The 24,804-nt window shown below is 36.1% G+C and overlaps 1 protein-coding gene and 1 long non-coding RNA gene across 2 annotated transcripts; one reads left to right on the plus strand and one right to left on the minus strand.

Annotated features, from left to right (window-relative positions):
* Positions 1-1,957: 1,957 nt before the first annotated feature.
* Positions 1,958-3,121, plus strand: LOC121402191. Its single transcript, XR_005966673.1, has 2 exons — positions 1,958-2,393; positions 2,951-3,121. It is a non-coding gene; the product is annotated as an uncharacterized LOC121402191 (long non-coding RNA).
* Positions 3,122-4,274: 1,153 nt separating this feature from the next.
* LOC108713130 (sodium-coupled neutral amino acid transporter 2) lies at positions 4,275-19,717 on the minus strand. Its single transcript, XM_018255909.2, has 16 exons — positions 19,375-19,717; positions 17,676-17,908; positions 17,389-17,467; positions 17,163-17,278; positions 15,574-15,647; positions 15,383-15,475; positions 14,914-14,995; positions 14,572-14,654; positions 12,812-12,870; positions 11,541-11,711; positions 10,918-10,997; positions 9,716-9,816; positions 9,426-9,550; positions 8,360-8,504; positions 7,442-7,539; positions 4,275-6,768 (listed from the first exon to the last, which is right to left on the minus strand). The coding sequence occupies exons 2-16, from the start codon at positions 17,780-17,782 to the stop codon at positions 6,670-6,672; spliced, it is 1,512 nt and encodes a 503-aa protein (XP_018111398.1). The 5' UTR covers positions 17,783-17,908; positions 19,375-19,717; the 3' UTR covers positions 4,275-6,669.
* Between the last annotated feature and the right edge of the window lie 5,087 nt (positions 19,718-24,804).

The following is a 24,804-nucleotide window of genomic DNA, read 5'->3' on the forward strand; positions in this document are numbered from 1 at the left end:
TCGCATTTTGCGTTCGCGTTCGATTCGAATACAAATCGTTCGACCATTCGAATTCCTTCGACCGCTAAAAATCGAACGATTTCCATTCGTTCGAACGATTGTAAGCATTCGATCGAATGAAAAGCATTTGATCGAATGCTTCGATCGTTCGATTCGAATGAAAATCGTTCGATCGAACGATTAAAATCCTTCGATCGTTCGAATAAAACGATTTTAGCGGGTGTTCGAAGTTCGCGAACTGTTCGCGAACGTTCGCATTTTTTGCCGGTGTTCGCGAACGGCGTTCGCGAACACCAAATCGGCAGTTCGCTACATCCCTAATTACCAACCCAAATCTAAACAGTAATTCACATTTTTAAATTTGGGGAGAAAAAGGTTGCTTTAAGTTGTCCAGAGCTTTAAAGTTACATCCAAATTCTGTTGGATGAATAATAAGGATCCAGGATTTGGTGTATCTGTAACATGTGTTTTAGGAACCTAGCTCATTTCTGGGCCCTAACTGCTGAAGATCTTTTCTAATTAATCCATTAGCATTCATGTCACAGGTAATACATACATATTTGATGTGTATGCTTCAGGTTTCTGAGGCAAGCTGCTTAGCTTCAGTTTATATGTGCTGGGTTACATTACTTAATAGAAAAGAGTTTGTGAAGTACAGGAAATGGAAGAAATGCATTCATTATAATTATGATTTTTACTCCAAGTGAATATTCCATTTGATGTTAATGAACAGTTCTTATTAACAGACAGAGTGAGTAACAGTTGGCAGAGACCTTTTCAAATCTCATATATTCAAAAACCTTTAGAGAGTCATTCCATCATTTATTTTTTTTAGTTTATTTTCTGGGGGTTAGAAACTATGGCTTTGGGGTAGGACTGAGACTACACTGCAGAGAGGTTCAATGAATCCCAACCCTCCCAAATATGTACTTTGTCATTGCCAAGCTAGTTAATTTTAATGTGTATGGCCAGCTTAAGGGCGTGATTTGCTGTGAATGCTGATTTTGCTCAGGAAACTTCTAGAGCTATGGCTCTATGTCTATGTATACAAATACGTTAACCAGCCACTAGACAAAGTCATCCATTATTAGCTGAAAAACGTAAAAACATTTTCAGCTTGGTCTATTTCCCAGTGCTGGCTGCTGAAACACTGAAACATACACAGGCTGGAAATTTTCTTCTTTAGAAAGAATGTTATTGAAACATTTGTGCCTGCTGGTCAAACTACTGTTACCTTTGCAAATATTTGCACTTTCCATGCTGTATTGGTTGTATTCAGACGTGCACAGCACTGACGTAAGCTGTATACAAGGGAAAAAGCCTTGTTTACCTGAACATTTCCACAGAAACATGGGAAAAATCATAATTTCAAAACAGAGCTAAAACAAAATGAATGCTTCTAAATGATATAAACATTATTGTTTGAATATAAGAAAGGACACTACTTCAATCTGTGAAAAAGTGGCACTGAGATGAAGTGTTGCACTCATGCAGTTTTATGCAGTTAATGATATAATTATTCATACTTATCGAATGACAAATGTAAAACTGACCTGATACCAACTGCTGGCATTTTGAAGTCAGGGTGACTGAACGTTCTGTAACTGAGAGGAAAACGTGTAGAGTCAATGCATGCTGCACAGTAAAAGATACAGAGTCGGTGGTTTTCAGGTGGAAGCAGACCAATATGTTGTCAATTGAAAAATATTCTTATCTGAAAATGGCATTTTAGAGTTGCTTAATTAAGTTACTCAGCGGTAGAGCCATTAAGTTTTACTACCTTTTTACGTTTTAATTTTTTTATATATGGTTATATACATTTGTTCCAAATGTTGTAATTATCTAGACTCTTCTTTCAAATTCTGTTACTGGCCCACCCCCATCCCTTTGTATGGAAAAAAAACCTGAACATTGTAGCTAACAAGATTTTAGTATTAGATCTCTCCCTGTACTATTTAGTAAGTCATATTAATAAGCCAAGCGAGTGAATAACTCCACACAAACAACAAAGCAGGAGTATCAGATTTTCTTTATTTAGATTAATTAAAACCAACACTCATTAACACTTGTGCCTTACCAGCACCACTTGTTGGGCTTCTGGCTCTAACAATTAAAGTATTATACATTTATACACATGAATTTTATAAACATTAAGCCAGAGAGATGTCAAGCTTCCAACCTTCTAGCCAAATGCAGCTCTGAAAATCTAGAGCCTTCTGAGGATTTGAGGAAGTCTGTTTTAAACTGTACAGCAGACTGGTAAATTAATCATAAATTGGTTGGTAAGTAGAACGTCGTAGATTCCTAGAAGTATATCATAAGTAAAATTACAGCGGTATATATATACTGTATATAGGGTCCCTTTGCAAGCGAACTTATCCATTACCTAGGAGGTCACAACTTGTTATCCTCCAGTATGTCCCATTGTGATCCTCCAGTATGTCCCATTATCCATAGGTAGGTGAACACTTCCAGGGCATTTTCGGACTTTAAGCTGTACAGCCACTAGTTGGACATGCCTATATTACTGCCAGTCAGACACATTGCACAGAGTTTATCTGAATCAAATTTATATTTAAATGGAGTTAACAATACATTTCTACTATATTTACAAATGATTCCATCTTTAAATAGTTGTTCATAATTTGTTGCATAGCTTCGTCATAAAACTATACAGGTCCAATTGTAGCACTCTGTGAAATGCACAGACAATTTATAAGTCTGAAGCCATTTGGGCTATTTTCTTGTGGCATGTAAGTATTACAGAAAAGTGGCTTAGTCATTAAAGGGAGCTAACGCGAAAATGCAATATAAGCTTCAACACCATGAAATAAGAAACTTTTTAAATACAATTAATTAAATATTCTGCATCGTTTCTGAAATAATAAAGTTTATGTTCCTTTCCTAGCAGATAAATTAGAGCTTTGCAAGCAAACTTATGCATTAGGAGGTCACAACTTGTTATCCTCCAGTATGTCCCATTGTGATCCTCCAGTATGTCCCATTATCCATAGGTAGGTGAACACTTCCAGGGCATTTTGGGACTTTAAGCTGTACAGCCACTAGTTGGACATGCCTTTATTACTGCCAGTCAGACACATTGCACAGAGTTTATCTGAATCAAAATTATATTTAAATGGAGTTAGCAATACATTTCTACTATATTTACAAATGATTCCATCTTTAAATAGTTGTTCATAATTTGTTGCATAGCTTCGTCATAAAACTATACAGATCCAATTGTAGCACTCTGTGAAATGCACAGACAATTTATAAGTCTGAAGCCATTTGGGCTATTTTCTTGTGTCATGTATTACAGAAAAGTGGCTTAGTCATTAAAGGGAGCTAACGCGAAAATGAAATATAAGCTTCAACACAATGAAATAAGAAACTTTCTAAATGCAATCAATTAAATATTCTGCATAATTTCTGAAATAATAAAGTTTATGTTCCTTTCCTAGCAGATAAATTAGAGCTCATTCAAATAACGAATTCCAGTACAAACAAAATCTAACAAAATAAATGCCTTTTGCACAATTTCGGCATGTAGAGAGACATGATGTCTGGTGATTTTAACAGAGCAAGCTCTAATACATCTTCTAGGCAAAAAGAGCCCCCCCCATAAGATATATTGGATCTAACTGTCAATCAATATCTGACACCCAACTCCTGCATGAAGACAGAATAAGGAGAAACAGATGCCGAGAGAGAGAAAGTGAAGATAAACTTGATTATTTTAGAAATGGTACATTATTTGTATTTGATTGTATTTAGGAAGTTTCTTATTTCAGTATGATAAAGCTTTTATTAAATTTTCATTTTCATGATAGTTCCCACCAACCTGCTGCCAAATTAGAGTGTGTAACCAGAAGAGAGGAGAATTTCCCTTGCTATATTCACTAGTAACTGGGAAAACACTGAGCTCCCTATTTGCATTCCCAACTAACACCAGTTCAGCACATAGGGCTGCATAAATAAACTACTGTATTTTAGGCTCAATGAATCCTTTACACCTCTTTCAGGATGTCATAAATGGCTCACCCATTGCACCTGACCTTCTTCTGCAACTGCTACATGTTTCTTTGCTCCTAACTGGATGAAGTAACATCAGATAAGGTCATATTGAGTGATTTAGCCTTTGTGATCCCAGTATTATGAAACAACTGCTCATCTATTCAGTAAAAGACATTTCCTAGCCTTATCCGCCCTGCATCAGTTAACGTGACATGGAGGGTTGGCCACACACAAACAGGACATGAGCAGACCCCAAGAGGAAACATAAAATCGTAACTTTATACAACATATTTATATATTTACAATAATGTACAAAAAATACAAATATTCATGCTATTGCAAAATATCCAACAATTCAATGTTATATAAATAGCACGTAATATCTCTCTTTGGAAGACAATCAGATGACAAAACCAGAGGGGGATTACTTTAATAAATAGATGGCTTCATTAAAGGGGTAATAAAAAATAAAACTTGTATTCTATATATATATAAAAACAAACCTTGCAACAAACTCTTGCTACAGTTCTAGAATGTGAAACATAAAAAACTAGTTGGAACCAGCAATGTGAGTTATTTACAGTAAAGGCATAACAGTTTTTTCTCTGAATGAGCAGACTCCACACATTTACATATTACATAGGAGAGTGTTACATGTTATAACTGAGTTACTAGATATTAGGAGCACCACATAAAAACTACTTTTTTTATTCACATTCTGGAACTGCAGCAAGCTTGCATTAAAAAGATGTAAATTGAAATGTAGTTTTACACTGACCTACCCCATCTCGTGAATAAAGATTAATAAAGATAAACGATTGTGGGGTTTTCTGTGAAGTTAATCTTTTTTTGGCTTTTAAAATGTTACATTGTGTAAATGTAAAGGTTTCAAACACGAGCATGATCTAGTAACACACTGCAGTGCTGTAGCGTATGTCGCTGAGGCAGCAAAAATAAAGGGAATAGTTAATAAAACAAAGTTGTGCTCCATGGTAACAGTGACACTGAACTTTGATTTACACTGAAAAAAAAACCATCTGGAAAAAATGTAATTTCTCCTTTAAAAACAAATAATGTCAATGTAAATATACAATGTATATTTTAAGTGTTATTATTTGATCATAGTCAAAGTGGCCAAGGTAACACTGTCGTGTTGAGCATGTCCACATAGCTGAAAAGTTATTGCAAGCCAATTACCCAGATGCCCTGATAATGTGCTCACTACTGTAGTGTTTGGCTTTATCTGGTTTTAGATTTGTAACATAAAGCAACATAATTTGCAAAACAAGAATATTATCACAGCTGGCCACATGTTCATGTGACAATCATGCAAGTGTGCCATTTGTCCCTTTGTGAATCATTGATAATAACTGCATGTGTTTTGTCTTTATTCTGCAGATATCAGCTATTTAGCCTAATTGTACATTTAACAGATTTAAATGGCCCAGGAACATTTCATAGTAGCAATGGTTAACCCTGTACCATTCAGATGAAGTTGAACTTCGGATTTTTACATCTTCGCTAAACCAAAGATATTTGACAATGCAGGGAGCTGTAGTTCGACAACAGTTAGAGAGCCACAGGTCTAATATATTACTTGTAATTATATGTATTCTTGTTTTGCTTAATGCAAGGTACATCTCTGAATATACCCTTAATCTCAACTATGCACATATTAGCGTAAACAAGTATGGCAGTGTAAAGCAGATCGTTAAACGGTTCTTTTTTTTCCAGATAAATGGATAAACACACAAGAATCACACATTAAATGGCTATAACTTGTGGGTAAGCACTATGAAAACCAAGAATGTTCCTCAAGTAATTCAGTAGTTTTAAAATAAATATTGAGAAATACTGTACATGTTGTAAACTGCCATCGAAATAAATAAAATATTTAAATATTTCACTTTTGTACCAGACTTTGAAATCACTAAAAGTTGAGCAATAACACTTGGATTGAACAAAATACCCCCTTATATTTTTTGTCTAAAACCTTTAGGGAGTTGTTATACTACATGAAGATTCCAGGCAAAGTTATATATGCAGCCATTAAATTCCAGATCCCAATAAGTCATCGACCTTTAAACAGCAAATTCTTTCCAGTTTTTTTCTGCTAACTAGCTTTTATCCAGAGAATGAACTCCTTATCCAGCCAGTGCAAAAACAAGAAAGATTTCCCAAAACACTGGTGAAATACAGATGATGTAATAAACAGGAGAGAATTGCTTTAAAAAGCACAGTATTCCCAAATCAGTAGTGCTCTTAAATTGTTGAACCTTTTGCCTTTTCCTACAAAAATAGGGGTGCCTCCCTCCCCACCATTACAATGTAACACTTTTGCAGTGTTTTATCATATCAAATGGTAGGCACATTCAAGTATAATTACATACAGTAAATGACAGCAGCCAAGCATCTGGCTTATTGACATTATTGTCCATTCTCCAGAATGGAAAATAACAATTTCCTTCTTCAGACTGGTTTTGAGATGGCAATGCCCCTGTGATATTCCAAGAGTTTCTGAAAAGTCCACTTCAAAAAGAATCTGGTTCCCAAAGGAAAAGTGTCTGAATGAAACTGTGAAAATAATTTCACAGTAGAAATGATGAATGATAACTTCAAACTTTAAGGAAGTGCTCAATTCGACATCAAGCTGTTTTACTTTCCACCTGATGAAGAATTATGGATCCAGTCAAGGATGATTAAGGTCATGCTTCCAATCATAACTATGATTCCACCGATAAGGAACAGAAGAGCCTATGAAGTAAGAAGAAGAACTCTCACCATAGTATCAAACATTTTAAAAAAGACATAGATATGGAGTTAACAGATCAAAATAAATTGACAGAACAATTATAGTTTTTTGTAATACCCTAGGGAAAAATAAAGGTCTGTTATGCACTGGAAGATTTCCATAAGGGCAAGCCATAGTCACCAGCATAGGTAGTTTTTGGGTTCCCTCCTTCCCCCCTACATTTACTAACATATGGCACATAAACTTTACAGTGGGCACATGTGTAGGGCAATATAACAACTCTATTTTATTTTATTAAGGCTCCCTGGCCTTGTGTAGTATAATGCAGTTACTGCAACATATGCATCCATTGTACTTTAACTTCACGCCATATGCTAATTAGGCATCGCTGGCGTAATTTCGAACTGCTTACATATTATTGCTAGCGCAACTTCGCAAGCGTTCGGAACTCTGGACGCAACTTCCGATTTTTCGCAAATTATCGTTGTCTTGGCGAATCTACGCCTGGCGAAGTGTTGCGATGTGAGCGAAGCCGTCGCCCGACAGACTCAGTATGCAATATCAGCTATTTGCGGAAGAGTTGAGTGGGGGATGAGGCAGGCCAGGGGATATATTGAAAGCAGGGCCAGGGCCTACTGTTATGAACTTTCTACAAGCCCTTAATGAAACACATACCCCAATCTTTTGCACTGATTTCATTGACTCCTTTTTCACAAGTCTAATGTAGAAAGCTGATGGAAGAATGAAAACCAGCATTGCAGCAGCAGAGGCACCTGAAATAGAGAGATATAGAATAGATGTTGAATGAGTACAAATACTGATTCAAAAATGATTATGAAATGTAATTTACAATTTTGTCTTGAACTTTCTATTTTTTTTTCAAAAGAAACTACAGACTCTGAACTTTTATAGTTTGCTACATTAGTTAGTACATTTCTCAGCAGCATCTTTGGAATGTTAACAACTAATTTATCTATTATAATTGTTGGCTTTAATGAAACTCATTGATTATGCTCAGCAGGGCCATGGATAAGGAATCTTTTCAACTTATATATTAACTGAACTGAAAAATTGTTTGGAAGGTGAACAATGGCTTTAAAACAATAAGCAAAAGTATGTTCAGCACAATCTCTGTTCATGTTGAAAAAAAGGGTATGCTACATCTTTAATTTTCATGATTACAAGTAATGGTTTAATAGGTTAAGCCTGCACAAAGATATAATAAAGAATATATGGATGGAAAGTGCTATAAGAAATTAATTCATATCATTGCCTGCAGACATTTTTTTATGAGCTGCAAAAGAGGAATGATAAGAGTTAGAGCACAATGATAAAAGTTAGAGCACATGTAGCATGTTTTACATAGATACAGCCTATCTGGGTCATAGCCAATGGTTAAATAAAGGCTTTTAAAAGAACATTTAACTGGAGTGGTCTGAAGAACCAGGTGGACATGGCCACCAAATCCGGATATTTTCTAGTGCTGCTATTGAATATAAACAATTTTGTTTCTGTCATGCAGCAGAAAAGGTATACCTTTCAATATATACTTGGTGTAACAGTAATAAATGAGAATCATAAGAAACTACTTACCAATAAATCCAAATATATCTCTTATACTTGGAACGAAAATGACAAGGACATTGGTGAATCCCAGAATGAAAACAGTGATTAAAATATGGCGGATCCATGCAAAGTCCTTCCCTGAACAAAACAGCTCATTAAGGGAGCTTCGAATCTGGAAAAAAAAAGCACATTTCCTGAAACTTGCCATGTTATGAAACAAAATATTATTTTTCTGCTGAAGACGCACAAACCATTGCAAATTATTTTCTCATTGAATATAATGGGCGTATTCTTAACCATTTATGTTGTAAGAAATGCAGAATATCACTTTAATTACCCACTAGAGATTTGTAGAATATTGCCATTGTTGTCCCTTAACGGGTACATATTTGAATCACAGAATTACATTTATTTTTACCCATTTTTTAAAGAAACATCTATATTCATTAAGGCAACTCCAATAACACAAAGGGGCCCATTTACTTAGCTCGAGTAAAGGAATAGAGGAAAAAAACTTCGAATTTCGAATGTTTTTTGTCTACTTCGACTATCGAATGGGCTACTTCGACCTTCAACTTCGACCTTCGAATCGAACGATTCGAACTAAAAATCGTTTGACTATTCGATATTTGAAGTACTGTCTCTTTAAGTTAAAACTTCGACCCCCTAGTTCGCCACCTAAAAGCTACCGAAGTCAATGTAAGCCTATGGGGAAGGTCCCAAATCGTTCGATCGATAAATTAAAATTTTAATTTAAGATTTTTCGTTCGTTCGAATAGCGATAAATACTTTGACTTCGATATTCAAAATATTTAACTTCGACAGTCGAATATCGAGGGTTAATTAACCCTCAATATTCGACCTTAAGTAAATTTGCCCCAAAATGTTTCATGTGGGAACACCCTTAACAGCGATCCCTGCTTATTTCTGTTACTGGTATTCACTAGTATTGGATTTTAACTTACTTATTATACTGATAGTGGCTCTAGGCTCAGCAGTGCCACTCCAGCTTCCAAACCCATCTTAAGAAACAACATATAGCAGATACACTAAAGCAGTATAAGTACAGCAATGAAATAAACTTGTTACTCACTGGAAAAATGACAATTGGAACGGTTAAGGTCACAGCCATGAGTACGGCAAGTCTCACTACGATAAAGATAACACCAGCTCCCATAACCTTTGAGTAAGTATGAAGCAATTCTGACTCAACATTAGCTAAAGGCAAAAGAAAAAATATATTGATATGTTAACATGCCTTTTCTGGACTGTCAGGCTACTACATCCATAAAAAGTAATTTCTTATTAATAATGCAGATATTAAGCTGATAGATTTAGCTAAGAAAAGTAGTAGGTAAATGATATATATATATATATACTTACAGTAAAATGTCAAATATCCAAAGAGTGCAGCCAAAAGGTACATGATAAACATAGTGAAAAATGAAACATTTGAAACATTCATCATCCTTTTTCGGCTCCGGCTAAAAACAAGACACAAAACAAAATAATTAACTTCAGTTAGATTTAGATTAAAAAGTGAAATTATCCAATTGGTAACTTTTTTTTGTTAAATTTCAAAAAAGATAAAATGTCCCCATCTACTATAACAGAATTATCCTAAATACATTTAGAACACTTAGGGGCAGATTTATCAAGGGTTGAATTGTAAATTGGATTTTTTAAATTCGAATTTCGAGTTTATTTTAGTGTATTTTGACTAGGCAATAGTCCAAATTCGATTTGAGTTTAACAAAAATTCGAAATTTAGCATAACCTGTCCCTTTAAGAATTCAAATTTGACTATTGCCATCTAAAACCTGCAAAATTGGTGTTTTCACCTATGGGGTACCTCCTACAATCAATTTGGAGTAGTTTGGTGGACTTTTGAAAAACTATTTTTTTTGTGGGAAAAAACTCGAATCAAATTCGACTTCAATTCGAGTATGCAGGTTGATCCTATTCACTCGAATTTAAAAAATTGGAGTTTTTTAATAAATTTCGATTGGTCTTTTTTTTCGTATTTCGAGTTTATGGGAGATTTTATAAAGTCCCATAAACTCTTAATTCGACCCTTGATAAATATGCCGTTTAGATTTTAGCCTAAAGGCCCCCATACACAAGCCGATAAAAGCTGGCGACAGACCGAGTCGTCAGCTTATTGGCCCGTGTGTGGGCCCATCCGACGGGCTTCCCCGATTGATATCGCGCAGGTTAAAAAATCCCGTCGGATCACGGCCGCATATGTGCGTCTATGTGGTCCCGCGATCTGGCTACCCGTATCGGATCTATTCTGATCTGATCGTTGGGCCCTAGGGTCCACGATCGGATCAGCCCGATATTGCCCACTTCCATGTGGGCATATCGGGGAGAGATTCGATCGCTTAGCGATCTCTACGTCTATGGCCACCTTCAGAAGTACAAAATTGGTCTCATAAATGATCAAAGCTGCATTCATTTCTTTTTGAGTGCTTATAAACCTTTAAATATAACATATGTTTGTGAACTCTTTTGTATAAAGCAATGACTGTACCATTTCTGATCCTTTAACATTTACAAACACATATGTGTATGTCAAAGCTTACCCTTTAAGTTCTTGGTAAATAGGAAGAACAGCCGGGTGGCAGACAAAAGAGAAAGTCAAGATAGGTACAGCATACACAGTCTAGGAAATAAGAAAAAAATAAAATAAATGCAATTACATGTATTAATTCTTCAAATTCATTTAATCTATTGCACAAAGCAGGAACATGGCACTATTAGTTTTAAAATATAACTAGTGAAATATGGGCAGCGAAAAGACCTAATAGAAAGAATGTCTGAATCCAACATGATTAGGTAGAAGAGAGTAGGAGAAGGAAAGAATTAAAGTATATAGAATAAAAAACACCAAAAAGAATTGTTAAAATTGATTAATTTCTCAAACCATAACAGGAAGGTGTAACTAATCACTTCAAAGACACATTAACCATTTTTAATAATAAACTTGGCATTCCTATAGCAGAGATTTATCTGGTCAACATAATGGTGCTGCTAACTCACCTTGCCCTAGAAACCCATTAAATCTATCTGTAAAGCACTGCATAAACTGGCCAATGCCATATAAAGAGAGGATAATAATAATCCAATAACTTCTTTCAAAACCCGCCAATAATGGTCTAATTTGAGGTGCCACCAGGACCACCAAGTTTCTTGGAACATTACTTACCTGAGAGTTATACACAAAATACTTTGGTGTGCACATCTCATCATCTGTCTCATTGTGCGCCATCTCAGCCATGTGACTATGTGAGGACAGCTGGTAAAGTGTTGAGTTTAAAGTCATGTTCATGGCCTCAAATTCTAAAGGACAGGGGATCTCAAATTTCTTGTAGATTACCTAGATGTAAATCATTCAAAGTTTCAACATTTTATGATAATGAAATATGTATTGCTACATAAATACCACTCAACATCATTTTAGTGGTTTTAAAAATCACATGTTAACTATTTTTCTCTTAAACCATGAATGCCACGAAAGTTATTAAAAGTTCCAAATATTAAAAACATGAATGAAAAAAAGATGAACAATGTGCTAAAAAATATAAAATCCTTGAAAACCTCAAAAATTTAGAGCTTTTACAAACAATTACTAGCAAAAAATCCAAAGACCTCTAAAAGTCTGAATGGCTAAAAAAGGGCCAATAGGATCAGCAGCTCCTATTGACTTCAAACTAATTTTACTTGGCTAATTTTTGTGGTTTCTGCACTAAGGGGCAGATTTATCAAGGGTCAAAATGAATTTTCTAAGTAAAAAAAATTCAAAATTTGAAGTAATTTTTTGGAAACTTCGACCATCGAATAGGATACTACGACTTCGAATTTACTTTGTTTCGAAGTAAAAATCGTTAGAGTATTCGACCATTCGATAATCGAAGTACTGTCTCTTTAAAAAATCTTCGACTTCAATACTTCGCCAAATTAAACCTGGCGAAGTGCTATTTTAGCCTATGGGGACCACTAGACCATTTTTTTAAGTCTTCACACATCGAAGTAAAATCGTACGATCGTACGCTAAAATCGTTCGATCAAACGATTTAATTGTACGATCGAACGATTTTACTTAGATCGTTCGATGGCCAAATTCGGTGAAAAATACTTCGATATTCGAATTCTAAGTATTTTAACTAGATGGTTGAATTTCAAAGTATTTTACACTTCGAAATTCGACCCTTGATAAATCAGCCCCTTAATAAATCTTGAATTTTTAGAGTTAAGGAATAAAAAAACTAATTTATAAAGAAAAAATTTTGTTTGTGAAAAAATAGAAATTAGAATTATAGTAAATAGGCACCTATGTACATGTAATTTTCTTTATAGAAACACAATGTTGCCAGACAGTTAGAGAATTTCATTGGCAAGCATTGTCTTTAACATAACAGCTATTTAAGTTTATGAAATAATTGTAAAAATAAACAATAAATATATATATATACTTACAACAATGAGAAAAAAGACCATGCACAGAAGAGAAAAGCCACTTGAATAGCCCAAGTATCCTAGAAAAAACAACAAAATATATTAGCTTTAACAAACAAAATCTAAATTTGAAATTGAGCAAAAGGTAGTGAAAACAGGTGAAACCTCTTTCTAGAAAACTATGGCAACAGCCCATCAACAACTGATGTACTGTGCTAACTGACGATTTACTTGGTTATCCTATTGCTATTTTTATTAAAAAAAGGTTTAATGACTTTGCAAGTTCATTTATGTATACTTTTATACCTTTCACCTTGTGTGTGTAACCACACAAAACAAACCCAGTTGTGGCTCAACTAATATGCATAAGACAGAAGATATTTACCATCTACTTTATTAGGAGGCCATTTACAAACACAGAATTTGAGCTTTTTAGAGAAGTGTTTTTATTGTTAGATTTCTTGTCTGTGGCAGTTATATATTTCAACAAATTTAGGGGCTGATTCATCAAGAGTCGAATATCGAGGGTTAATTAACCCTCGATATTCGACTAGGAACTAAAATCCTTCGACTTCGAAGTCGAAGGATTTAGCGCAAATGCTACGATCGAACGATCGAAGGATTATTCCTTCGATCGAACGATTAAATCCTTCGAATCGAACGATTCGAAGGATTTTAATCCAACGATCAAAGGAATATCCTTCGATCAAAAAAACTTAGGCAAGCCTATGGGGACCTTCCCCATAGGCTAACATTGACTTCGGTAGCTTTTAGCTGCCGAAGTAGGGGGTCGAAGTTTTTTTTAAAGAGGCAGTACTTCAACTATCGAATGGTCGAATAGTCGAACGATTTTTACTTCGAATCGTTCGATTCGTAGTCGTAGTCGAAGGTCGAAGTAGCCCATTCGATGGTCGAAGTAGCCCAAAAAACACTTCGAAATTCGAAGTTTTTTTACTTCGAATCCTTCACTCGAGCTTGATGAATCGGCCCCCTAATGTCATTATACAAAACTATGTCTACCCTTTGTTTTTGCATCAATTAGGGATGCACAAAGTTAATTCAACTGAATACTACGAAGTCTGTTAAGTGTTTTTAACTTTTAGAGGCACATTTATCAAAGGTCGAGTTTCGAATTCATGTGAGTTTTTAAAAACTCCCCTAAACTCCCATAAATTCGATATTCGACCAATCTAAATTTATTAATAAAATCAAAATTTTTAACCTCAGATGAATTTAATTGTCCCAAAAACTTGAATTGTATTTGAAAAACTTGCTTAGAGAGTCAAGAAGGCTGCAAACAACTCCAAATTGATCCCTGGACCTCTCCCATTGACTTAAACAGCAATTCGGCAGGTTTTAGGTGGCAAATAGTCAAACTGGAGTTCTTAAAGGGCCAAAGTATGATAAATCTCGAAAATCGGATTCGAATTTAAAAAAAAAACTCAAATTGAATTAGAATAACTCTCTAGTCAAATTTGACAGTTTTGACCATAAAAAATGCGAAAATTCAAATTTTCAATTCGACCCTTGATAAATCTCCCCTGTAGGGTTGGGATTTGCTGAATATTTTTGTTCAAGGATTTGAACCAATTCCAAACTAAATCTTGGTATTAATTAAAACTACTAACAAAAGTTTGTCGGTTCCTTCCAGGCAAACGGGAATTTGAATACAACATGAAAAAAAGGTCATAGAGTTGCAGCCATCAAACTTACTAAATCAGATTGGATGCAGTTGATTAGTGCTTGACATTTAATATTGTATCAGATTTATAAAATCTCACCTAGGTTTCGCAGAAGTGACAATGGAAATATGATAACCAGAGAAACCATGATGACCAGATAGTCTCCATTTAAGTACCATTCTCTAAAAATGCAGAAAAAGTATATATATCTTAATGGAAGTGATAAAAAAACAACATAACATCAAGATACACACTTTTGCTTTGCTATATTTATCCCTTATAAGTAAATATTCTTTAAGGTTCGCAATGCGTTCTTTTGTCTTTGCAAAATTTTACAGCTGAATAAAAGATATAAAAACATACAAATAATTATAGTGTAGCACATGCCTTAGCAATGCTATTTTTTCTTATTTGAAACTCAAATACTAATAAAATACATACCCAGTGTCCTGTGTAATGCCCATCAATGCTTTGATTACAAGAGGCAGTTCATACTTCACTATATAAAGATAGCTTGACATCGCTGTAATTGAAGACAACGTTTTATAAAACTGTTTTTATTTCTATTTGAAATTGTGTAATATTTCATGGATACATTCCCTATTCATTATTATTTGTTTAATGTATGTTTACTACCAGCTACCCCAGCCACTGATAGCCTATGCCAAGAGAAAGAACTAGAATGAAACCTCAATTTTACATCCCCTGATTTCTAGTTTACCTTAATTTTTCACCATGTTTTTATGGCCCTACCAATATATAATACATAATGCATTTCCCTGATTTCATGCCATTCTTTCTGGTCCCCTGAAAATTGTAAAATGGCGGGGGGCTACTGCATCTATTTTCACATATTATGCAAGTAAGAAAGTTATATTCTATTTATAAATAAAGCATTTATTGGCCATACCTCCAATATTTTGCATGGTAACAGAGCCAGAAGCAGCAAGTTTTCCAGGTATTCCAAAGGCTTTTAATCCCAGTTGTTCATATAATAGAGAGCCTAGAATGACCCAAATATAAATCAGTATGTTTAGTTATGTAATTAACTGCATGCTCATAAATCGCGTCAAAATAGGTTGATTTCAGTGCTGAGTTTACCTCCTTCATTTGCAGTTTTTAGAAGTAGATGAATGGAATATAATGAAAATATTGTAACAAACACCAATAGGATCCTAAAGAGAAACAGAAAACACATAATTACATTTTTAATTTAAAAAAAACATATAATTAAAAATAGAGTACCATTTTCAGTTTAGCAAAATGTATTTTCTATTAATTCCCTAAAAAAACAGGAATCCTGTCCTAATGTATGACTTGAAGTATAATTAGAGGGCAATTGTCACTAGAGTAATTATATTTAGTTATGCCCTAAACTAAATTTGCGGGAGAAAAAGCATGGCTGTAAAAAAAACAAATTTTGCTTTTTTCCAGTAATAAGTTATTCTTCTAAATGTGTGGCAAAAGGCAATAGTCCTTTTATTGCGGAGCAGATCCTTATAAATTAGCAAATGCTGATTGATTCACTAAGGCAGACCTGTCCAATTGGGGGATTCATGGCCACATGTTGCCCTGCAAGTAATATTTAGGGCTCCCAGGCACCTCAAGCAGCTATGTATTTGGGAAGACATCATTATTTTATTATAATCTGTCTCTCATAAATGTAACATGTAGTTAAACATGCAAAACTTGGTTTTATTAATGATCTGCCAATTATAGTAGGTTTTTAAGCCTAATAAATAGAGTGATATAGGGTAGTTTTCTCCCCAAGCAAAAGTCCAGATAATTCTGTGTTATTTTGTCACAAATAATATCTTGCATGTACAATTACAAACAATTTAAAGTTTAATAACACTTGTAGGGTCAGTGGTTAGCACCCCGACTCTAGGGGGCAGAATTATCAAGGGTCGAATTTAGAGATCATGGGAATTTTTGTTTAAACTCCTATGAACTCGAAATTAGACCAAAATTCGACCAACTTCAATTTATGAAAAAATTCTAATTTTTTAAACTCGGGTGAATGAGATCAACTGGGAAACTCGAATCAAATTCGATTTGAGTATTTTCTCTGAAAAAAACTATTTTCAGGAAGTTGTAACCAACTCCAAATTTATCCCAAGATGTCCGCCATAAGCTAAAATAGCAATTTGGCAGGTTTAAGGTGGCTAATAGTCTAATTCGAATTATTAAAGGGCCAGTACATGATATATCTCAAAAATTAATTTTTTTTAAAAACTCCAATCGAATTTTAACTATTCCCTAGTCAAATTTCACAAAAGAAATTGAAAATTCGAATTTAGAATTTTCACTTCGACCCTTGATAAATCTGCCCCTAGATGCTCATTCACAACTCCTAAACAAAGAAATGTGCCAAATTATCAGACAACTGTTCAGAGTATAACAAATATATATGAGCACGGTCACCAGATCACTTGAAAACCTAAGGAAATGTCTAATAACGTTGGAGAACTTATTGTAGTTTATTTTAAATGCAATCCATGCAGCCATTTTAGCTGGATTTTATTTAAAGTGTTTTCTTTTCTATCGTTTCTGATAACATTTTCAGTATAACTGGATGGATATCAAAGAGTAGAAGACATACATAAACATTTCCAGCAAGCCACATTAAGGAAAGTGTCCTTGATTTGTCATATGAACTGGTAACTATATACAGTATATGAAATACTTACATGAACAGTGCGATTCCTGTGTTGGCCATTGCATATGAAAGGCCAAGTATACCACTTCCAACAATTGCATTGCTGAGGTTAAATACTGACATGCCGAATGATGTGGTTCCAGGAAGCTATTAGTTGAAAACAAATATTTAGGATGAGGGTGTATTTAAAGCACTAAATTTCAATGGCAAAAATTATTTTCAGTAGAAATGCCCGTATAGGGCATATATATACTTACATATTCTGTTTCGCATTTCTTTTTTGACATTGTTGGCTCAAGAAGAAAATGTACGTTTTCAATATCCATGTCGTAATGGCTGTGAGGCAAAGGGAAATACTGAATAAAAATACGGGTCATAAATATTGCCTTATGTTGCCCTGTCTCAAAGCTTACAGTTAGTAAACCTTTCAATAAACACACATTTCATACCCTTAAAATGTATTTACAATGATTTTCTAGAAGTGAACCAAAACAAAACCATCATTGTTCCGTTAAGTGGGAGACGGGTAGGAGCACTCACTGACCTTTTAATTGGGAGGTTCTGTGGTTGGTATTCCGAATAACTGAAATCATCGTTGCTGATGGAGCTGTCTTCATCAAGAGCCACATTAAGGACCTCTGCTTTATTCATGTTTAGGATTTGCTTTGCCTAGCAATCAATGTTTTGTATTGTTTCCAGTCTTATGAGGTAATACTGCTTCCTGAGCGTTGCTTTAGATGTTGTAACTGGTGTTGCTGCTCAGCTTCGTGTCTGTCTCTGAGAGAAGACAAAGTCAATACTGCAGTGTGCGGCTTGAGGCACATGATCATGAGTAAGTGAAAAGGGTGGTTGAGGGGGGCACTGAGTGGAAAAGTACTAGCTTGGTTACATCCCTCCCACTCCCCCATCCCTCCTCCTTTTCCATCCATAGCTGTCAATCTAATGCATTCCAAGGCCATGAGCAGTCATGTAATCCCTCCAAGTGCAAAGCACTACATTGTTTGCCCTTCAGACAAATATGATGAAGTCTTTCTTTGCAGTTCTGGCCCATCATATGGCTGTTGCTTTGTTGTAATAAAAAATGTACCACTTACAATAAGAAAAAAAAGGTATACAAATGATTTTTTATTTTGTTTTTGTCTTTAATAATGCCGTAGTCAAACTAGTAAATTAGGGTGAGGGATTGTCAAGTGGTACAATCATTCAAAATACAAGTTATGGGGCTCTGGAGGCATTTAAAACAATATTAATATTAACGGCTGCCAGAATCAAATCTGCAACCCGAATCAAATCAAAGCTGTTGTCAAGGCACACATTATTAATATTTTCTGGGTTAAAAATAGTAGAAAATATACAACAACAACAAAAAAAAAAATCAGAAATTAGAACACAAATTCTCTGTGCTAGACGGCCACCATAGTCATACAAGATCTGCGGGTGCGAAATTCTTCGCAGATGGAAATTGCTCCCATGGAAAAGGGGAAACTCTTATCGGCATTTGTGTGTACCGTGTTGGTGCGTCATGCTAAACAGGAAAGCCACTCCTTGTGCTCAATCATTCTTACCCCCCCCCCCTTCCTCCCAGGCACCAGGGAATCTGATGCAACTCCTGCTGGATGTTGCAGCAGCCAGGTTTTCCTATGCACTGCAGTCTGCTTACACACCTAAGCCACACCGGCCACAATTATCATCTGATGGGACTACATTTGATACGATCAGCCGTTTCTAGGCAGACACAGGCAGGAGCCAGCACAGGGGCGTAACTATAGAGGAAGCGGGGGAGAGGGCCAGGAGGTATAGGGGCCCCATGAGGCCATAATTCATATACAATTTCAATATTGGTAAAACAACAACTGTTAACATTTTGGGGGCCTGGAAAATAATTTGCTGTGGGGCCCAGTAGTATCTAGTTACACCAGTGAGCCTGCATGTACCCAAAGCCCCAACACATGTAAGCCTGAGAGTCCACTGAAAATAACTGGTATCATGTACTATGTGTCTATACATATGAAGCAATACACACCCCAGACAAATGCCCTTCCTGAGTTACCCTGTACCACTCGACCTTACTAACCAATCATACTTATATATTAACCTTTCTTAGGAAACCACTGCCATTTCTCCCTGCATTTCATCACAACAGGGGTTGGACTCTTCCAAAACCCCCTTGACACCGACAGCCCAGAAAAAAATGCTAAGAGAAAAGTCCCATCCCCATTGCTTAGTGCTCTGAGTCTTTTTACCTTTTCGCCGAGCTCTCTTCTCTGCAGGTGAATAACCGGACCAAAACGATAAACCAAAATAATAAATATGGAGAGTGAATTCAGTTAAATGCGCCTGAATAAATAAATAAACTGCTGAAGAGAACGAGATCCTTCCTGGCCGACGTCAGACTCAGAGCGGATACTGGCTGCTTCTGGCATTTGCATCAGTTTATGTAAGTCCCTGCTGGAAGGGCGGGGAGTCGATGTATCCACAAAGCAAGTCACCCTCCTTTTGTGTACCAACAAACCGTGCTCATTCCCTGCCTCAGAAACGCTGCCAAGTAGTGGCAATGTGAATCTGACACCCTTTCATTAGTTATCGTGCGTATTACTCACATGACTAGCTCCTTTTTATGTTACTTGGACTGAGGGATAAGATACAAGAATACAAAGCATTTTTTAATAACGTGCATGTGCCTGGGATTGCTGGGCGTGCTCCATGTTTATCAAACCGACTGTACCACTGCAGAAACAATAGGCTATTACGTGGGTGGTTGCCAGTAGGGAAATTTCCAAGGACGGGCTCAAAAAATAACTGTGGTACCAAGGAGGGGCTAAATCATGAATCAAAAGCAGCCTGAGTCCATGTCCAATACGTAGGAGTTAATTCCAGCTCTGAGACGGGTTTGTAGAAAATACATTTATCTGTAAAACCCAGCAATTTGTTTACACATAACTGTGTAACTTGCAAATGTGTTGCACTATACATGACATAAAAAGTGATAGGCATCCCAGGTTCAATGCCCCTTGGAAATTCATCTAAAACATAATAAAAGAAACAGTCTACACTTCTGGCATCAGCACTTAAAGTGTGGGTGTAACTCTCTGTGCCTGAATATCCCAGCAGCACACACACATAATAGTACAGATGAGAGAAAAGCGACACAATGTGCTATTGCTGTTTCAGGCAACAAGGAAAAAATTCTTCAGATGTCAATCCTTTTTGCTGTGGGGAAAACAAAATAATCCCTATTTATAGTGGAAAACACAGACAATCTGGGATCTCCAAAGCACGTATTGTCTGGTACAGCTTGGAAACCCTATGCCTAAGTACACAAAAATACCTCCATAAGCTATTTTAATATCACATACTTATTATCTAATGCAGGAAAAAAAAATCTCCCGTGGCAATAACCAGCCTTTGAAGGCCACCAAGTAAACTGGTTAGAGGGATGGAAGACTTAAATTATGAGGGTAGACTGTCAAGGTTGGGGTTGTTTTCTCTGGAAAAAAGGTGCTTGCGAGGGGACATGATTACACTTTACAAGTACATTAGAGGACATTATAGACAAATAGCAGGGGACCTTTTTACCAATAAAGTGGATCACCGTAAAAGAGGCCACCCCTTTAGACTAGAAGAAAAGAACTTTTATTTGAAGCAACGTAGGGGGTCCTTCACAGTCAGGACAGTGAGGTTGTGGAATGCACTGCCGGGTGATGTTGTGATGGCTGATTCAGTTAATGCCTTTAAGAATGGCTTGGATGATTTTTTGGACAGACATAATATCAAAGGCTATTGTGATACTAAATTCTATAGTTAATATAGATATGGGTATATATAGTTTATGTGAGGGTATAGAGGGGTGTGTGTATGGATGCTGGGTTTTCATTTGGAGGGGTTGATTTTCATGGACTTTGTCTTTTTTCAACCCAATTTAACTATGTAACAAAGTGAACATCCAGGGGCTGCTGGGGTAGTAACAGCAAAACAGGGGCAGTGTGATCAATTTAAAAGTAATTGAAAGTATGTAAGGTATATAAGCGATCCCTTATTCACGAACAGTTATCCAGAAAGCTCAGAATTACAGAAAGTTCATGGTCTGTAATAATAACACCTTGTACTTGACCTTAAAGGGGTTGTTCACCTTTGGGTTAACTTTAGTATGATGTAGAGAGTGATATTCTGAGACAATTTAAATTGGTTTTAATTTTTTATTATTTGCAGTTTTTGAGTTATTTCGCTTTTTATTCAGCAGCTCTCCAGTTTGCAATTTCAGCAATCTGGTTGCTATGGCTCAAATTACCCTAGCAACCATGCATTGATTTGAATAAGAGACTGGAACATGAATAGGAGAGGACCTGAATAGAAAGATGAGTAATAAGAAGTAGCAATAACAATAAATGTGTAGCCTTACAGAGCATTTGTTTTAAGATGAGGTCAGTGACCCCCATTAGGAAGCTGGAAAGAATCAAAAGAAATGGCAAATAATTAAAAAACTATAAGAAATAAATAATGAATACCAATTGAAAAGTTACTTAGAAATGTCTATTTTATAACATACTAAAAGTTAACTTAAAGGTGAGCCACCCATTTAAAGGGAAACTCCACACAAACATAACTTGAGCTTTTTGAAAAGTAAACATAATTTCAAGCAATTTTGCAATATACATCAATTAAATAATATACAGACTTTTCATGATTTTTAATGGTTTGGAACAATTCCCTAAGCCTTGCCCCTGCTCTCCTGCTGATCAGTCTGACTACTTTGCTGAGCTAGCTGACTAGTTACTTTGTATCAGCAGCAAGCTGTCCTTAGCCTCCTCTAAACCCCACAATTCCCTGCACACGTGATTTCAATAAGGAAAGGAACATCACAGTGCAATGCATTGTGAGGTATGTAGTTCCTGCATGCTGTCTGTAAGCTGTGGAGAAGTTGTTACAATTTGTAACATCAGTGTTTGGCCCGTCCTTCCCTGCCAGGATTTCAAATGATGCAGAAAGAGAAGAATTATTAAACAGCTAGATTTCAGCAAAGAAAATGGCATTTATTCATATTTTTGAAGAAACCGGTAACCGATGGGTATATTAGGGGTTTCGCGTGACTTTTTGTCACAAAACAGGAAAGTAAAAAATGTTTTCCCCTTCCCATCCCTAATTTACATATGCAAATTAGGGTTTGGATTCGGTTCGGTATTCAGCCGAATCTTTCAAGAAGGATTCGGGGGTTCGGCCGAATCCAAAATAGTGGATTCGGTGCATCCCTAACTCAAAATGCACAATAAATAAGAAAGTGCATAGTAAGGCAAGAAGGTGCGAAGATGCAAGACCTTACAGTTATTACTCAAAGTGCATAATAAATATGAAAGTGCATAGTAAGGAAAGAAGGTTCAATGATGCAAAACCCTACAATTATTACTCAGAGTGCACAATAAATATGAAAGTGGATAAAAAGGCAAGAAATGATGCAAGAGTCTACAATTATTACTAAATGGGACAATTTTAATATTTCTCTAGCTTTTGGACTCTAGCAATCTTTAATGAAACCCCTTGTAATAATGCATTTACATTGAATTTCGGGCCCAATAACCAAACTAAAGTTCGGCAGCTTTGAGCTTGCAAACTTTTCTGTTTGTGGAAAAAAAAAATAAGATTGACATAGTCATTGGGCATGAAAATCCAGTGTGAGTTCATTAACTCACAGAGATTTTCTGTAAAGATTGCACCAATGCACATACTATGGGGCCTATTTATTAAACCTCAGATTTTTGTGGTCAGGTTTTTAAATGGGAAGAACTCGAACTTTTAGAGGAAAAAACCCCAAAATTTTTAAAGATTTATTATGCGCTGAAGCTGCTAAAAATCCAAAAATACTCCAGCTAAAACCTGACAAAATCATGTAGAAGTCAAAGGCAGATGGTCCCTTTAACAATTGGAACATATTTTTTACCTTCCAGATTTATAGTGGTTTTGGGCTGTTTGACACTGGTTTTCCTTCGATAATCCGATCTGGCACAATATGTTGTGCCTGTAGATGGAGCAACATCACATAGCGGATATTTGGTGCCAAAATGCATGTTTCTGGCCTGAAATTTTCTCCATGTGCCTACGCCCAGGCAAAAGCCATGTATGTAGTCCAGCGTGCCATGATCTGCTTGTTTGGTGACCTTGTCTCCACCTTAAGTCAAGATTCCAGAGTGATCCATGGCTATTGTAGTAGAAATGTCTGCTATAGACATTTGCTGCTCAAATAACTTTTGATGAGAGAGAAAAAGTGATGTAAAATACCCATGTGGTATAAATCTTAGAGGTCTGATGGCAGTGGCACATAAGATGCTGTGGTAGCATACAAAGAATACTTTGGAGGTTCTAATATGTTAAAGTGAAAAATGCCTTTTACCTTAGCATAATAGAGAGGTAAGTAAAGTGTGAGGTGAAGCACTGCAGTGAGTTAAGACTATTTTTACTATAAATGGGTAACCATCTGCCCATGGCAGAGCTAATGCTGTCAGGCAAAGTTTGTTAACGATCAAATGTCTGAAAGACTGGATTGTGTACAAGCTTAACACAGAGATCATCAAATTCCACTAATCCAGCCACTCTGTCCTCAAACTAAACAATATTTTTTTAATGACCAAACTAGCATTAAATCTTGCATTGTGTGTCAAGAGCTTTAGAAAGACAGGTCCTTTGAAAAGCAGAAACTGCTTGTTTTAACTGACCTTTGATCTATAACTGTTGGTTATATACTGTAGGGCAGGGGTCCCCAACCTTTTTTACTCGTGAGCCACATTTAAATGTTAAAAGAGTTTGGAGAGCAACACAAGAATGAGAAAGTCCATGGGGATGTCAAATAAGGGCTGTGATTGGCTGTTTGGTAGCCTCTATATGAACTGGCAGCCTACAGGAGACTCTGTTTGGCAGTGCACCTGGTTTTTATACACCAGAAACTTGTCTCCAAGCCTGGAATTCAAAAATAAGCACCTGCTTTGAGGCCACTGGGAGTAGCATCCAAGGGGTTGGAGAGCAACATGTTGCTCACGAGCTACTGGTTGGGGACCACTGCTGTAGGGAAACAGCTGCAGGAATCAGGAGGAAGTATAAAGAGTAATCTCCAGGGGCGGCAGACATTCAGTAATGTACAGCAAAACTGTAGAAAAAAGCTAAGATCATAACAACTATCTGGTTGCAGGCAACTGTAAATGAATTCCACTGTACTGAGTACAGGCTTCCATCTCTCCCCACTCCACAACATCAGCACAAATGTACCTTATAAATATGTACCTTGGGAGAAATCTTGCAAAAACAGATGAATCCTTTGTAACTGGATTGTAATTGCATGTAAAGTTACTGTACCGTGTTAGCCAGTAAAAATGTTACAGGGCGACCCCGCCCTAATTTATACTCAGCCTCTTTGACCCACATTATCTTGTAGATTATCTGCAGATCCCCTCGTAAATGACTTTAACACCTTACACATAGATTGATATTCCTTTTTGTTGGTCATTTGACCTATGAGCTGAATGTTGTATATATACCAGAGAACACCACAGCTTCATTGTAATCAGCTTGAAAAAGGAACTAAAATGTTCTGAAAGCTTGCTATGATTATATTAGTTAGCCAATAAAGGTATCACCTTTATACCACTTTTGTTGTTTTTTTATTTCAAAAGGGTTGCCCTGTAACATTT

The sequence above is a fragment of the Xenopus laevis genome, chromosome 3S, assembly GCF_017654675.1.
Source record: "Xenopus laevis strain J_2021 chromosome 3S, Xenopus_laevis_v10.1, whole genome shotgun sequence".
In the NCBI taxonomy this organism is placed as follows: domain Eukaryota; kingdom Metazoa; phylum Chordata; class Amphibia; order Anura; family Pipidae; genus Xenopus; species Xenopus laevis.

Excerpts from the sequence above, each read along its gene's own strand:
- LOC108713130 (XM_018255909.2), bottom strand. The coding sequence starts at position 17,782 with ATGAATAAAGCAGAGGTCCTTAATGTGGCTCTTGATGAAGACAGCTCC. Across the intron at positions 14,996-15,382 it reads TACCATGCAAAATATTGGAG|CGATGTCAAGCTATCTTTAT; the intron begins GTATGGCCAATA and ends CTTCAATTACAG. Across the intron at positions 12,871-14,571 it reads GTCACTTCTGCGAAACCTAG|GATACTTGGGCTATTCAAGT; the intron begins GTGAGATTTTAT and ends TGTTTTTTCTAG.